General features: G+C 41.3%; 1 protein-coding gene across 1 annotated transcript; it reads right to left on the bottom strand.

The window, feature by feature from the left end:
* Positions 1-11: 11 nt before the first annotated feature.
* On the bottom strand, positions 12-16,600 carry gmps (guanine monophosphate synthase). Its single transcript, XM_038693269.1, has 16 exons — positions 16,329-16,600; positions 14,630-14,802; positions 14,382-14,496; positions 12,997-13,094; positions 12,293-12,396; positions 11,839-12,032; positions 10,920-11,085; positions 10,353-10,504; positions 9,928-10,101; positions 8,767-8,872; positions 8,446-8,561; positions 6,244-6,369; positions 4,162-4,277; positions 3,926-4,056; positions 2,188-2,360; positions 12-2,008 (listed from the first exon to the last, which is right to left on the bottom strand). Exons 1-16 carry the CDS (start codon positions 16,353-16,355, stop codon positions 1,907-1,909), a joined length of 2,073 nt encoding a protein of 690 aa, XP_038549197.1. The 5' UTR covers positions 16,356-16,600; the 3' UTR covers positions 12-1,906.

The following is a 16,600-nucleotide window of genomic DNA, read 5'->3' as shown; positions in this document are numbered from 1 at the left end:
GAAGTGAGAAGTTTTAACATGGAGATCTTTATTAAAGCTCAGTTTTCTATTGTACAAATGTCATCATAGTTGAAACTGCATGCAGTGGCTTGTTTTGAGGCACGTTACTAAGGAGAATGAGCGTTGTTGAATAAACCTTTTAAAAAAAAAAATCCAACAATAAATTGCATAACTTAATCTTATCGATATTGCAATTAAATCCAACTACAAATTATTATATATATATATCAAGCTGTTTTCTATGGAGAGTGTAACAGAAAAGACCCTCGTGTAAAAGGCAGAACACAGGGAGAAACACTAATAGCAGTTAAGACAAGTTCATTTTGCATTAGAAGTATTTTGCCACTAAAGCTTAAAGATATAACAGAGGATGAGAGGCACAAAGACAAATTGTGGAGGCATGAAAACCACCACATCGGGGTGAAATGTCTATCGGGGTACAATACACTTTTAAAACTCAGTTAAACCTGAGCACTGTATTCACTGAGGTCTATATGAAAAAACTGAAGACCAGAGATTATGATGTGCTCAATGTTTCGATAGTACAGAACAGGAAAAAAAAATGAAGCCTTTCTGAGACGCAGTGTCAGAGTCATGTTAGAGATGGCAACAGACAGTACTCTCAACCTTTGACAGTACAGAGCGACACACTTGCGGTGAAGTTCCCGCTGGCTGTATGTTTCTGTTAAGCTGATAAATAATGCAGAGGCTTTACAGGTGGAAGTAAAAGACAAAATGTGCAAAAATATACCCCCTGCACAACAAAGAGCAACCGAATAATGATGAAATGACAACAGCAAGTTACACAATGTGGTTATAAACTCTACGGTACTTATGTTGCTTTTAGTTAGTCCTCTTGCCATGTTTATTCTTCATAAAAAGCATACATAATGTAGCATGAGGAAAAACAGTGTTGTATCCTCCTGTCTGGAAACATCAGAGTCCAGGTTGGGCCACACCAAAAAATAAACAATAGAACAGGCACATACAAAGTTACCCAGCATATATTGGCCTCCTGCACAGCTGCACCTAGCTTTCATCCAGAAGCTAATCTTGGGTGGATTGCCATCCAAGATGGGTACTGCAACAAGTCAAGAGCTCTCAACAAATGTAGCTTGGACAAGATCGTCAGAGGAGCCCACAATGTTATATTTACCACAGCATATTCTACTTTTGGCAAAACAAAAAGCTTAAAAATGATTGATTGGTCACATAGGTTCTCTGTTCAGTTTTACTTTTGACAGACGACCTTCTTCATAGCACAGTATACAGGCAGAAGTTGAAAATGAACAAATAGAGGATAGTCTTAGGTTGAGAACATTCTGACCTACAACAGTAAGACAAAAACATCTGACAAAAAAAGGCAGAAAACACTTGAAGATTTTCAAACTCTTCTACTGCTGTCATTTCTTTGTGTGACACTAGTGTTTGCTTTTTTTCTCCAATGTTTAGCTCAACTCATAACGCAACCTGAGGCACAACAGCAAAGTCCACTTTCTGAACTTTCACAGCTTCTCGCCACTTGTCTTTAATGGTTGACCTCACAAAAGGGAAGCAGCAATTTACCTTTTCTTCATAGAGAGGAAATACACTGTTGTACATGGATAAAAAAGGACAATATATTATCAATAAACAACATTAATCAATCCCTATTGCCAAAAAAATATTAAGACCAGGGAGGAGTGGTGGGGAGAGCAGAGTAGTAGCGCCTTTGCATGTGCGCCCATCACAGTACGGTCTGCCTTCCATGGGAATGTTTAAGAGAGGGGTGGAGGTAAAGTAGGGAGGAGGGGGAGGAGTGTGTGTGTGTGTGGGGGGGGGGGGGGGGGGTGGTGGTGGTGGTGGTGAGCGTGTTTGTGTATTGTGTGTGAGTGCATGTCTTGTCGGTATGACTTCATGTTGCGCCTTATTCCCACTCTGTGGTGCCAGGCGGTTTGGAGGTCAGATCATACATGACTCTGGAGATGCCCGGGATCTTCTTGATCTCATTTACCATCTTTAGCACCACCTGGGAAAACATACAAGAAAAGACTCATTTAAATAAGTGTTAAGGTAAAGGTAAGGTAGTCTTAATAAGATAAATAATACCCAATCCCTGAATCTAGGGGTAGTATCCATGATGGGAAGACAATATAACAAGTCTAGCAAAAACACTGAGAAAAGTTGAGTGGTTGAATCATGGTATACCTCCTCTGGGATATGGTTGCCCGGCATGGCAGGGATGCCGGTCATGAAATCGCTGGTGATGAAGGTGCGGACCACCACAGAGCGCCGGCAGGATGGCTGCTTTTGCAGTGGGTCACGGTCAAAGTGCAGGGGGGTCAGGATGACAGGCATCTGGCTGATCTTACTGGAATAGCCTGAAAGAGGAGCACAGCCAAAGAGAAAGAAAATCTTTTATTGCTGCTATTACAAACATTTCAATTAGCTTCATTGACTAAGACTAACAATTAACAATTCTATTTCTAAAGTTCTAAGTAAGTATTATTAATATAAGAGGAATATTAACTTTTATCCTTCAGGGGAAATTATTAGTTATAAAGGAGGGGAATAAATTGAACTCTTACTGTCGTCAAACTCTCATCCATACATATTTTGTTTCAGTGAAAATGAGTCCTGAAAGTCTATAAGCTCCTGATGTATGTTAGTGTTTGACACCTGGCAACATTTTCTCAACATAAACAGGAGAAGACAACATGATGTAACGTTAAATGTTCAGTGACTGAAGGTTCTTGAGAGGACTACGTTCTGTCTTCCATAAATGCACTGAAAGCTCGACTCTCACCGCTACGGCATCGATTGTAAGTGACACGTTTATATTTAATTCCATACCAACTTCTTACGTTATTAAATATAATGTATTAGGCCTACCTTTACTTGGGCAAAGTTTAATGTAGTTATTTGCTCCTTTAGCAGGAACCTTTTAACGGCAAGTTTTTTTAACAGGTAAGACTTCAGCCGTTTCTTTGGTGGAACTAAAGCTTCACAGTTTGGTCCCTCTGCCATAGTTTAACCAGTGTACAGTAGCATCTGATAAGCACAACACTTAAGCTGGTGCACCGCTCCTGTAACTTTGTTTTCGTTTTGTGCAAGTTATAACAGTTTCGTTCTGTGCAACAGAAACACTCGGTGTAGCGAAGCCTTTACGATTAATTAAATGTGAGGTTTCAAACCGCGGTTAATAATGAAATCCGGTAATCGCTGCATCCCTAGTCCCGTCTGTTTGCTGGATTATGTCAATCACTAAAAAAGTTGGAAAAGTTCTTCCCTTCTCTGTATTTAGAAATATTTGTCAAGTTTGTCCCAGAGCACCTGTCTGCTGGTCTATGAAATACCACCTTCACTGTGTACACCAACAGAAGAGTTTAAGCAAACACTAGATTCTTTAACAATTTATTGTAGTTTGAACATGAAAAAGTCGACACTTCAAATTCTTTGTTTCAATAAATAAATTTTGTTCTTCTAATGATGCCCGGATTGATTCAATTATAGATGTCAACAATGAAAAAAAAATAGTTTGCTCACATGGCTGACCTTGAAAATGTCTTAATGAAGCCAAATGGCCTACGTTTAACTATAGGGACAAAATGATCTTTAAACTCACCCTTTTAATCCCATCTTAAATCAGCACAATGACATGCAAAGTGAAACCACAGCAACAGTCAGGAAAGTACAGACATTTAGCAAAATTTCTCAAACATATATTTAGTTTGACCCTGGGGGAGCGTTAAATTCCCCGTGTGGATGCAAGTATGCAGACGAGTACACTATTCTTGTTAGGTATGTGGACTTTGTGAAAGGACTGAACGGCTCTACAGAAACTGTACTGTACTGATAGTCCTGTGGTTGCATCCTCACCAAATATAAATCCTCCCCAAATAATTTGTAATGCGTCAATACATAGGGCTAAACTAAAATGACTTACCAGACTCTCTGAGGATAGAGTGAGCTACGAAGTCAGCCTGTCTGAGCGTGCTCAGAACGCCTGTGGTCAGGAAGGTTGGAGTAATGTCTGTTGGCGGCTCTTTCACGTGGGAGCCAAAAACATACACAACTCTGGAAAAAGGAGACACATGAATGAGTGGGTGAGATGTTCTCCTACTCACTGGCATCACTGAGGATAGACGAGAGCAAAGCTGTAAGCAAAGACTTGTGTATCACCTGTTGATGGTGTGGCACATGCGAGGGATGAGTCTGGCCAGGAACATGAGCGACTCCCAGTGCGGAGATTCTTTACTAGTGACACCGCACACGTAACTGTAGGACCGGCAATCACCCTGAGAGACAGACAGAAAATAAATTGTTATGTAATTTTGATGGTGTTAAGAAATAGGCTTATTATAAAACAGTCTTTACAGAGCAACAAATAAAAGAAACAAAAATCTCCAACAGATGTTACATTAGCCTGTGTTATCTTAAACCATACATTTAGATTTTTTTGTTTGATAAAAAGGTTTCTATAAATACAGTCTGCTAAATCTGTTGGTCTTCACTTCCAACAAAATCCCAAGGCAAGAAAAGCTGCGTGTGTTTGTCTAACCTCTCCTGTCTGCCCCGCAATTTGAGGTTATGGATAAATTTAAAACTCTGGCTTCAACAGGAAGTAATGGGTCACTCACAAACAGTCACCGGTTGACTGCAATGTTTGTAAGTAGTCATGACGACACTCAGTATAAACTACTGGAAAGTTGTTCTTTTTTAACCACATTTAAATATTTCTACAGAACCCACCCTTTGGAAATGTCAGAGACTAACAGTCAACATCAGAGAAGAAAAACTGAATTGTGGCCCAGTTACAACAGATCACCCCCTTGGCTCAACAGACAGAGTCAAAAATAAAAATAAACGAGAAGCGTCATGTGGGCGTGAGCGTCTCGTGGTTAACCACTAAATTGTTGTGGTTACACAACGAGACAAACAGCAAAAGCGAGACTTACTGTTTCAAGCTTCGCCTGCTTCTGGACATCCATGTGTAAACAAACAAATATGCTATGTTTGGACTAAACTAAAAAATGACCTCAAGTCTGCTTTAAAACAATTTTGACTGCACATGACTGGAAGCCTTATTCACATCAAGCGAAAATAGAGGATGAAATATAGCAGGGCTGGAAAATTAACTCACCGGCATCTGCCAAGGTGGCTGGTAGATGAAAATAATCCACCGGCCAAGCGTATTTTTTACTGGCCAAAATAATAAATTGCCTTTTTTGTTACATTTGTTTCCTTCCTTTGAATTGAGATAATGAAGTACTTTGTCAAACACAAACTTAGAGAAGAGGCCAGAGTGAAATTTGAAGCAATATTATTGCTAAAAAAAATGTACTTAAAACACAACAGTAAATTGTTTTATAAACTTACAAGATGCTTATTAATCATTCAACTTAAACCTCCTCCTCAGACTTTCTACAATCACCCTCTTCTGGCCTCCTGGTTCTGACAGAGTCCTGGTGCCACAGCATCACAGCTTTTGGTGGATCAACATTTATTATGCAGCCTATGGATCATTCTCCTTGATCTCCAGGGAGGGCAGCAGGACCATTAGAAGATCTGACAGTGTGTCAGACACTAGACTGGACCGCCAACTAGCCAGCTAAAAGCACTCCTCGTAGGCTACACCTTGGAAATTAGCTCCTAACACTAGCAGCTTTCACGTTGCCTTATTTCACGGGGGTTTTGCGCCAATCTGCCTGGATCGCTGCACTTTATGAAAGCTAAGTAGCAGATTTTATCCGTATCTGAGCAGGGAAAGTTGGTGAAAGACATGAAACAGAGAGTAGGAATGATCTGCTGGTTCCAGTAAAGCCAGACCGCTATATGAAAGCACACGCGGATATTCTTTCCGTGCTGATCTCCGTATGAAAGCGGCTACACTCTCGCTCTTTCCCTACTGACTCCTGTCGCCTGTCCCCTAACGCCCACCCCCTTACAACTCTACACCAATAAAACACAAGTAGCATGAAAAGAACATAAACAACAACCAATGAACACCCCTAATACGTGTGTTACGCGATTTTAGATCCCTTGGTACATCAGGGACCAATTTAAGTGCGACACACAACCAACAAGAACGTCGGTCTGCTGCTAATTACCATCAAATAAAAATTATATGGCAATATCATGCAGAATATATTTACCCACCAATGTGGCAGGTGGCCTTCCAACATTTGGCCACCAAACGGAAAACCCACCCGCATCTGACATACATTGTGACTCGATGTTTGATGAATTGACCAGCTGGGTTACCTGGACGCCGACAGTTTTGATGGGCAGCAGGAAGGCATTGAGTGAATGAAGGCTGGTGATCTGCATGAGCTTCTCTTCCTCCTCGTCTGATATGCATGACTTGACTCTCTGAAGCAAGGCGTGGGGCTGGAGAGTAGAGAGACAAACACTTAAAACAGTAGTGTCTAAAAAAATGGAACCCAAAGGACAGAATCAAAGTTTCACAAATACAGCTCTGTCCACATTGTGACTACTTTTTATTCATTTACCTGCTGTTTCACCACAAAATAAAATTAAGATAAATATGGAGCGTCAAAAAATCTCAGAGGACCTTCAAATATGCCCATCAACTTTGTCAATGGAGCCACAAAAGTAGTAGAAATCATATCAAATTATGATCATGTCATCAGAACTTCAATAATTGATCTAATGTACAGTTGCTCTGCATGATAGGGCAAACAACTCCCCCGTTCTACTGTCAGAAATTAGGCTGCAAACACAAAATCAAACCTAATGTTGATTTTCTGTTCATGGTCTGGTCTTTTTTCAGCCCGTCTGCAAGAAGTGAAAAACAAACTAGACGCAAAACATCTTAAAAATCATCAGAATCATTTAGCTTTTGGTGCTGTGTGGCCAACCAACCAGCAGAGGTTGCACATGATTAACTTCATAATGAACCAGTCAGGACAAACAGACACAAATCTTCTCATTGGATGTGTGTGCAGAACTTCCACTGGACTGCATGCTTGGCTACAAACAGCCACTGCTGATAAATTGGCAGCTTTATTGCTACATTTTGTGATCTTTCCCCGAGTTCATTTCTAAAAAGAAAGTTGCCAAAAACTACAGGGAAAATGCTGATAGGTCAATTCACAATGATAAATGAGTCCAAACACTGTTTATGCTCCGATGGCATTTTAATGACCAAATATTTCACACCAGTAGATGATATTTTGAGCTGGTATTAATTTTAGTCTCATGAAGGATACAGATTGGTCACGATTGAGTGGGGGGACACACATAAATTGGAGTTTTAGTTTAAATTGCATAATATAGTAATTAATGTCCTGTCATTAGTTGCAATGATATGAATTAGGATCCACTTACACGGACAAGTGGTATCTCCCCAACACAGGATGTCAGACAACTATTCATTAAGATTCTTTATGTGTATTGTTTTGTACCTTTGTGTGTAGGGATGGGGATTGAGACCCGGTTCCAAAATTTCTCAAAACCCGAAAATCAATAAGGTTCGAGCTTATCGATACTGCTATCGAGACTTGCGGGTCCTATGATGTAACGTTATGTCTCCAGCGTCAATTGTGATTTAATTAGAAACGCAGTGGATAAGGAAATCATCAGGCTGCAGTCTCTGCCTGCTCCCAAACGCACACACAGCAGAGCAAGAGGCGGCGCCGTTGCGGTGGAATATGGTGGGGTAAGTTAGCTCCAAACTACTGTAACGTTGATGACAGCTACGCTCGTTACTGTAAGTACGTGCAATAAAAACTTCGCAAGTAAAAAGACAATACTTGATCAATACTCCTGTCTGTAAGGGAACGTTAAACATGTAGAAATGGTTAATTTAATCATCTCTGTCCTCAGTATCTCATCCTGTATGTTTTATACAAGCACAGCTAACGCTAGCTTGGCATTAGCCAAATGTTAAAAACAAGCTAAATAGAAAGCTGTCTGGAGCATAGACTGCTCTGTAGTCTTAAAAACTCAGCTGCTGGCTGAGACAAACCAGCCGCTTCTCCTTCTACCTGGTAAGGTTACCTGCAGCCAGCGAGAGAGAAGGAGGGACTGATACAGACTGATGTTATTCTTTCTAAACATCACTCACTACTTGTGATGTCAGATAAAGTTACTGAGTAACTTTGCTGTTGTCTAAAAACAACATTTAGCTGTATTTAAAATATTAAATTAAAAAACAACCAGGCAGTTAATATGTACACTTTAATATGTTTATTTATCGCAAGTGATATGTCATCTCAATATAACGTTATTGCATATTGAATATTTTCCTCATACCGTGCAGGCCTAACGTTACCTCATGCCTGCATGTTGGGTCTGGTCTTACCAAATAACCATCAATAAATAATAGTAAAGTATCAATAGTGGTATCAATAAAGAATCGGATCGTTAAGCAGTCTCAATAAGGGTATCAATATCAATAAAAATGAACGATCCCCATCCCTATTTGTGTGTATTGTTTTGTACCTTTTTGACACTTGCAGAGAAGTCGGTGATGATTTTGAGGATGTTGTTCGTTTCAGCAAAGTCCTTACAGATGTAGGGCTCCTCTGCACAAATCACTCTGATGGACAAACCAGGACCTAAAGGCAAATGAGAGAGGAGGTGCACCTTTTATCAAATAGAGGAGTGATGCGAGGACAGATTTGAGTCTGTCTGATCGAATAAGCAAATGAGTACAAGAGGGAAACAGAGACAGATGCAAACATCACTAATCATAATGGTAATACAATCACTTGTATCACGTTTTTTTTCAGTCACATCATACGCATGTGTTTATGTACTTGCCTGGGAAAGGGTGTCGGGAGACGATCTCTTCTGGCAGGCCCAGCTCTCTCCCTAGTGCTCTGACCTCATCTTTATGGAAATCTTTCAGCGGTTCAATTACCTTTCCCTGGAGGATCACAAAGGAATGGGATCAGCATTGTTAACAGTGAGGGAATGAGGAATATGTTTAGGTATTGCATAGTTGTGCGTTGAGACGAAAGGGTGGAGCAAAACAACAAATATATGAGCACTAAACAGCTAATAAGGGGGAGAATGTTTAAGCGCTCCCTTAAGTATAGTGTAACACTGATCCACTGTTGAAGAAGGATGCCTCTTTGGGGGATGAAGGATAAAGTAGAAATACATTTTCAATAAAAAGTAAATTATGTTTAGGTGTTTGCCGGCTCTTGTTGAATGTGAGGAAACAGAAGCTCAGGGGTTCTGCATGATAGCTCTGCTTTTGTGATATTTCTAATCGCTGCTCTAAACTGCAGCAGATGATGCTCTTTTTACACACTTGTGTTTTTTTTTTTTTTTTTGTTTTTTTTTAGGGGAAGCTGACATTATCACAGTCCTTCAGAGCATTACCAGATAGACAACATCACGGTCTGAGCATCTGTCTGTAAAACCACAGTGTCAAACGGTTTGTCAGGCACAGACTGCTACAAAAACAACTCACGTCCCCTGCTCAAATTTAAGGTTTTATAATATGGTAGTCTGATTGTCAACAGGGGTTGTTGAATACGTTTTCCAGCGCCAGAAGAGAATGTGTAGTAATGTGTATGTAATGAACATATTAGTGGATAACGAAGTGCCATGGTGATGAGTGATACCCCCAGCAACAGTAAAATATATAGTATTGTCCCGTATAGTTTAAATGACTTCAGTTCAGGTGATTTGTAAGGATATTAAGCAGAACCTGTATGCACCCGTTCAAACGTTTGCCAAATTAACTATTTGTTACTGGTTTGTAGAGTACCATGTTGTTACACCTAAAACTAAACATGAACAGGATAAAGGCCTATGTTTTTCTTCTTGTTTTATGGTAAAAACGTATGCACAACTATTGAAGGCACAGTTGCTCCATGTATCCACTTAACTGAATAAGGCCATACTCTGAAGCAGCAGTGTGTATCAGGGAAATGAATGCAGTTAGTATTTGTGCATGTGCGTGTGCAGTACCTCATCTCTGAGTTTGCGGATGAGTTCAGTGTCGTTGTGGTGCGTCTTGATGACCTCTGCCTTGCCGCTGGCAAGATGAGAGGCACTCTCGATGAGATCGGGCCGTAAGGTACCCTGAGCCAGGAAAACCTCTTCCGGCTTCAGATTCATTTCTCCTATCACTTCATTTGCCACCTGTGATGCAAGACAATTTAAAAAAAAAAAAAACAAAAACAGTGAACTAGTAAAATCAGAAACACCAACAACAGCGCAGACATATTGGCAGACGCACACAAAAGTATAGTAAAGAATTCAGCTGAACGGAGAAAATATAATGACACATGGCGATGTATTGCATTGTAACAAGGCAGGTTAACAAAAAAATGGGACAATAATATACACAATAATATTACACAGCACTTTTCATAAAAAAACCTAGTGCTCACTTTGACAAATGTATCTCCAATGATTTTCCTTTTCTCTTCTGGGTTAGTAGTCATATTCAAAGTCTTGCTGATGCGTTTTCGTGGCGTCCTGTCCTCCTCAGAGATGGGGAGGGTTGTTGTTCCGTTATAGAAGGTGTGAGCTGCATTCACCACTAAATAGAGCAACAATTTTGGAACACAACTGGGTTATGAGAGAGAAAAAAAGTTTTCCTCCCAAGATCCCTTCAGAAGAGAAAATAAATAGAATCAATATACTTCAGTATGCTGTTATACGCAGTTTCATTACCGATTAGTCATTTAGCCTATTCAATGTAAAAAAAAAAATAATAATAATAATAATGACAATGATCCATCACATGGAAATATAAAGTGTAATAAGTAATTTTTTCAAATAATGCTCTCTCTTATTTCACTTAGTGACTTCTATTAGATAACATTTTTTGCAACAATTGTGTATCACAAGAAAACAAATCAATAAATTATTTTGGGCATAATTTTATTAGTATTTTTGATGTGCTTGGTCTTATTGTAGCATCCTTTGTTGATCAACAGGACCTTGGTCCCTACCTTTCAGTTTGATGCCCAGTTTGGTGAGGGCTTCCTCCACACTCTGACTCTCTTTCTTCCTCATGAAGCCGTTGTCAATGTGAACCGCTATCACCTGGTCCTGGTTGAGAGCTTTGTTGAGGAGAGCTGTGCAAACTGTTGAATCCACCCCGCCACTCAGCAGCACCTGAAGAAATCATTAGAAACCGTCACAAACGTGCAACCAAATGGTCGAGCGGCGACATCAAACCTCTTTAGAGCTAAATTTGTCATCGCAGATTAAATCCAACAACACTTTCACTAGCTGCTCTCCTATTCTGTCTTAATCTCCAATTAATTGTATGTCTAATTTCTATTTATGTTAGCCTCCCATTGTTTTAGTCGTGCTGTCTTTGACAACTGATGTTTTGTCTGCTGGAAGGCTGTAAAATGTTAAGCATTATGAGTTTAATTAAAAAGGCAGATATGACTACAGCCTTGACACTTATTTCTTTATAATCACAAATTGTGAGAAATGTATTCCTTAGACTGTAGTTGAGGAACAAGAAACAGTGGCTGCATGTAATTCTTTGAATATAAATCCTGTGTTTGGAGCCTTCTTCCTACACTCACTTAATCGCCTTCATACTCCCCAGAGATGAAGCCCAGTTCGAAGTCGCTCAGGGAGTCGACTACCTCTTTTCAGAAAAAACAGGGCTTAATTTGAGAGTTTAATTGGTTCTACTTAACTTCCCACCACTGCTTCTGTCACTACTTCCTGAGCAGCTAACACACTTCACACCTCAGCTTTATACTTGTAGTCAAATTATCTCCCATAGAAGGTTAAAATGTGCAGAGAATTTTTTTTTTGTTTTATTCCTTTTTAAAGGTCACCTTTCTGCCCTACAAATTGTTTGGAGACTAAAACACACACACACACACGAAACTTGGTTTCACTTACCAGCACTTTAGACTTGTCTACTTTTTCTCTTATCTCTTCGATGCAGGCCTGTTGGCGGTTCTGTACGGTGAAGTTACTCGTGCATCCAGCAATCTCGAACAGGAAGGTACGCAGCATCTCGATGCCTCTCTGCGTCAAGTCGACTTCAGGGTGAAACTGTGTCCCATACAGCTTCTTCTGTTCATTAGCAATGCCTGGTGGGGAAACAGATATATTTGACATAGACATATTATCCTCTCTGAAGGCCACTTTTTAAAACAATACATTCAAGCAAAACCAATAAGCCAAAATCAGGATTTCAAAACATACTCAAAATACAGACTCAACATTCTTGTCAGATGTAAATATATACAGTGTGAGGCTGTTTTTTCAGGACTTGCAAGTAAGTTTATGACCCCAATCCAATTTCTGATAGCATTCATCAGGGTCACAGTCTATTCAGCGTGCTGCTCACCAGCAATGATGTTCCCTGATTGGGCCACCACTTTAAAGCCATCAGCCACTTTATCCACACTGTCTCCGTGGGTCAGCAGGACCAGTTCCTCTTTCTGAAGGCCTCTGATAAGATAAACACACACTGAGACGTCAGAGGAAGATGTCTGGTGTTCAATATCATCTCATAACAGCTATACAGTACGGACCCTGCTTTCACTGTGTGAATGTGAGTTAAGTGTGAGAGGCAGACAGTAATATAAAAACTGCAGCCATCTATTTTAGACTCTGCAGTATTTGTGTTACAACCAAGGGAAGTATGTGACAGCTGGAATGCTCCTGCAGTTTATGTAGTAAAAATGGCACTGGGACAAGCCCTTAAAGCAGCAGTTGTGTTTAACACATAGTCCACAACACTTGAGAGAAGAGATGGTGCTGTTAGTTCACTGACAGATCTAGAAGCGATTTTGTGAATCTTCATTTTTAGGGTCGAGTGACGATAACATTGGCTATCTTCAATCAGCTAAATCCATGCCAGATGGACTTTTGTTGCTGAGTGAAATCACCAAAATGAGTGTCTGCTGCCTAATCAATGGTGCAACAATACTGAGCTTCAGTTACTGATAGTAAATACCTTCAAAATGTCTTGCCAGCACATCTCTGTTTTTACAGTACAGTATGAACACACATACATAAACATAACACATAAAATAAACCAGTTATTACCTGAAGAGAGAACAAGTGTTGTCCAGTCCAACACTGAACACTCCATCTTCCCTCACACTCTTTTTGTGTACTGTGCCGCCAAACACTTTATTCATCATCTGTAGCACAAACACACAGCAGAGTTAACATCTGGACACAAAGAATACATTTTAGTGATTCCAAAGATACCACTGCTGCCTGCTGTTTGAAGAAATGTGACAGAGAATGGATGGCTGCTGGTTTTAATTTCCAGGCTAGCTGGGAAAATTGAGCAAGTAATGCTCTTATCTCCCTCAGCTAGTGTCAACGTGCCCTTGACGAAGGTGGTGAAGTCCCAACTGGCCCAGGAGAGCTGAACAGCAGCCTGGAGAAGAGTGATAGTAAAGTGTAGCTCCTCCAAGTGAATAGCATGAACAAGGGCCTTATGAAAGAAGGATGGTCTACCTAATCACTATAAAAGCCTCCCGCAGCAGAATTTTGCTGTGTGTATGCATGCGTGTGCATAGATACTAGGGCTGGGCGGTATAATTAGGTATACCGATATAATTTCAAAAGAGATATAAAATTACACAATACTGTTTATACCAGTATAGTTTGATGTTGAGTTAATTAATGTTTCCGTAAAGTCCTGCCAGCATTTGCTCCTTTCGGCCCCTCACCGCGCAGCCCTGCCCTCCCTCTGCACGCAGCCGTCTACTCACAAAGTCTCTAACAACATGGAGGGAGACACATGGCTGAAGATCTGGCTTGTAAAAAGAAAAACAATGGTTCAGTCAGTGTTTCCCACGCACAGACTTTACTTTGCAGGGCGCCCAGGTATATTTGGCGACACATTGTATTGTAGCGCTTATCAGAGAAACACAGAGTGGTATGTTACAAATCGCGCCACAGATATTTGGATATTTTACAAGAGCGGGCCAGGTTAAGCAACAGTGAACACACAGGCGCAGATGTCATTTATTAGCTACCACGTTGATTTTGTTGTGGTAGGCTACATCGTCAACACACCTCCTCAACAAGCACCACAGCTGCTGCTGTGAACGGAATCACAGAAGCAACTTTACACAACGTAGCTTACAACTGATCACCGGAGCAGATATACAGAGAGAGGGAGACAGAAAGAAGGGTGGCACGCTGATGTGTTAGCAGCAGAGGTACGTTAGATCTGTGAGTGTGAAGAGAACTGAAGGAGGCAGATTCAATAAGTGAGTGACACTTAAGATAGAGAATGAAGTATAATTAAAATGGTGCAATAAGAAACCACCTCAGTTATTACTTAAACATGCGCCCCCCCCCCATACAGCCCAGCCCAGCAGAAAATAACGATATATACTTTATACTGGAATTCTGCCTAACAGTACCGGGAAATAACTTTTTGGTCCATATCGCCCAGCCCTAATACATACCTGCATCCCATAGCAAATCCCAAGGACAGGCTTTCCTATAGTGAATATAGCAGGGTCAAACCAGGGGGCATCTTCTGCATACACAGAGGCTGGACCTCCTGAAATGATGATTGCCCTAAGATGGAAAGAGAGAGAATACAATCAAGCCAACATGTATATTTAAGCACTTTCACCTTGACAGAATAGTGTAAAAATGCTATGAGGCAAGAGAGAACATTCATCTCTGGTTCATATGCTTTCATGCTCACCTGTAGCCCTGTTCTCTGAGAGCAAAGGCCGGGGTCTCTAGAGGGAGGATTTCAGAGCGTACACACAGCTCTCGCACCCGTCTGTCAATCACCTTGCCATACTGGGCTCCAGCATCCAGGATCGCCACTGCCCCCTCACATGACCCATTCTGCTCTGCACTGTTGATCTCCAGCTGTGGACACACACAATTAGAAAAACACACATTGTGTTGTTTAAAGTGCCAGCAGAGCTTGTGTTGAGCTGAGCAAGCAGAAAAGCATACACTCAGAGTTGCTTTTGCACACTAGTGTTTACTAAGTGACTGGACTTTGATTAGCACACTAAAGATATAGTCTTAATGCTGTCCTTAGGGTCAGGTTTGTTGGTGGTTAGGGTGAGAGGTGGCACAAGGTAACACAATCCATCAGTGACCTCCCTGTGGAAAATGGGACTAACATAGTAAGTAAGGCCTAACATAATTAGGGGCATGTGAGCTCCAACCCAGACAGACAGTCACTGTTGTGAAACGTGCTGTATCCATTCAGCCAATCAGTAGAATCACATGAAACCCACAAGTTAGTCAAAGGCCATAATACGGACCCTTATATCACTTTTCAAGATGTTTATAGGGTGTTTCTTTGGGACAACTCTGTATGTCTGCGTGTTATTTTAATAAACACATGAGATCAAAGTTGGGAAACAAGTGCCAGCACAATAACAATGGAGAAGTCGGTTCACTGAGATCTAATTAACCTCCATATACAATACAACTGGGCAGATTGATGACGGCAAGAAGAGAAACGTGATCCCACGTGATTAGTAGAAACCCTACCGCTGTAGATGTTTCTAAAAACAACTTGCACTAAGCATGCTAACCTCCGATGTATTATCTAGAAAAGTACACTTAACGCTGTTATATCCCTTCAGCCCTCACAGCAACGTTAGCCGTACAATCACGAGAAAATACTCGACAGTGTTACAGGAAACTTTACCAAATTTGCCGGTAACACGGCAGTAGTGGCTCCAGTTGTCAGACCGGTGACCGCAAGTTTGCTCATACTAGCTTAGTGACGACGTTAGCATACCTGTCAGTTAACGTTACGTTAGCCTCAAGTCTGTGACAGCAGTCGTATGAAATACATTAGTTTGCCACAAGCTCTCTCCAAAATTAACGCCAAAGCAGCATGATACCAGACTATCGGTTAGAAATGCTATTCTACAAATCCAGGCTGCCCGGCTAAAGCTAGCTAACACATTATCTCTGTAGCATGCTAGCTCGCAGACAGTATTTAGTTGCTAGTTCTCACCATTAGCCTGTTAGCAGCACGTACTGTGAGAGGCTAACTTAGCGGAGCTATGCTAAACCCACGCGGTGCTTGGAGGCAAACGGTGTTAGGGGGGTAACGACCATAAGAAGGCATCCAGTTTAGTGGCTCAATATTTTATTTATGCTAAACATTATGGAAATGTCCTGTCCGACTAGTTAGCAGCTATGAGCAACATGTTAATGTAACCCTGCAACAGGCACACAACAGCGTAACGTTACTCATCGCTCCTGAGCGGAACTGGTGGTAACGTTACATGCTCTCTAACTTTCCCCCCCCGAGGTACACACAGGCCGTAATTAACCGGGAGGGACTACACCAGCAACCACGGTCCTAACACGAAGTCGACCGGGCAACCCGGTACCGGAGGAGCGGTCCTGCCGGCTCCACTGACCTTGATGTATCCGTTGCACAGAGCCATGGAGGACTGCCGTGTTGAGGAATGAGCTCTCTCTTTCGCCTTGGTGTCCCAGGTCTCAGAGAGAGAGAGAGAGAGAGAGAGAGAGAGAGACAGAGCTACTCGTTAGCTCCTGGCTCGGCACGCCGACTACTGTTACAAAAGCAGATTGGGTTGTTGGCTGGAAGATGGGCTGTCAATCTCTCCTCATCCGGTCGGGGAATAACTTTCAGACTAAGGAGCAGACTAAATAAATGTGTCTGTGCTCC

This window comes from Micropterus salmoides, unplaced genomic scaffold (genome assembly GCF_014851395.1).
Source record: "Micropterus salmoides isolate LMB-PRFRI ecotype aquatic unplaced genomic scaffold, ASM1485139v1 Ms_hic_scaffold_3, whole genome shotgun sequence".
NCBI classification, from domain to species: Eukaryota; Metazoa; Chordata; class Actinopteri; order Centrarchiformes; family Centrarchidae; genus Micropterus; species Micropterus salmoides.
Note: the sequence above shows the minus strand (reverse complement) of the source record. Positions and strands in the feature narration are given on the sequence as shown.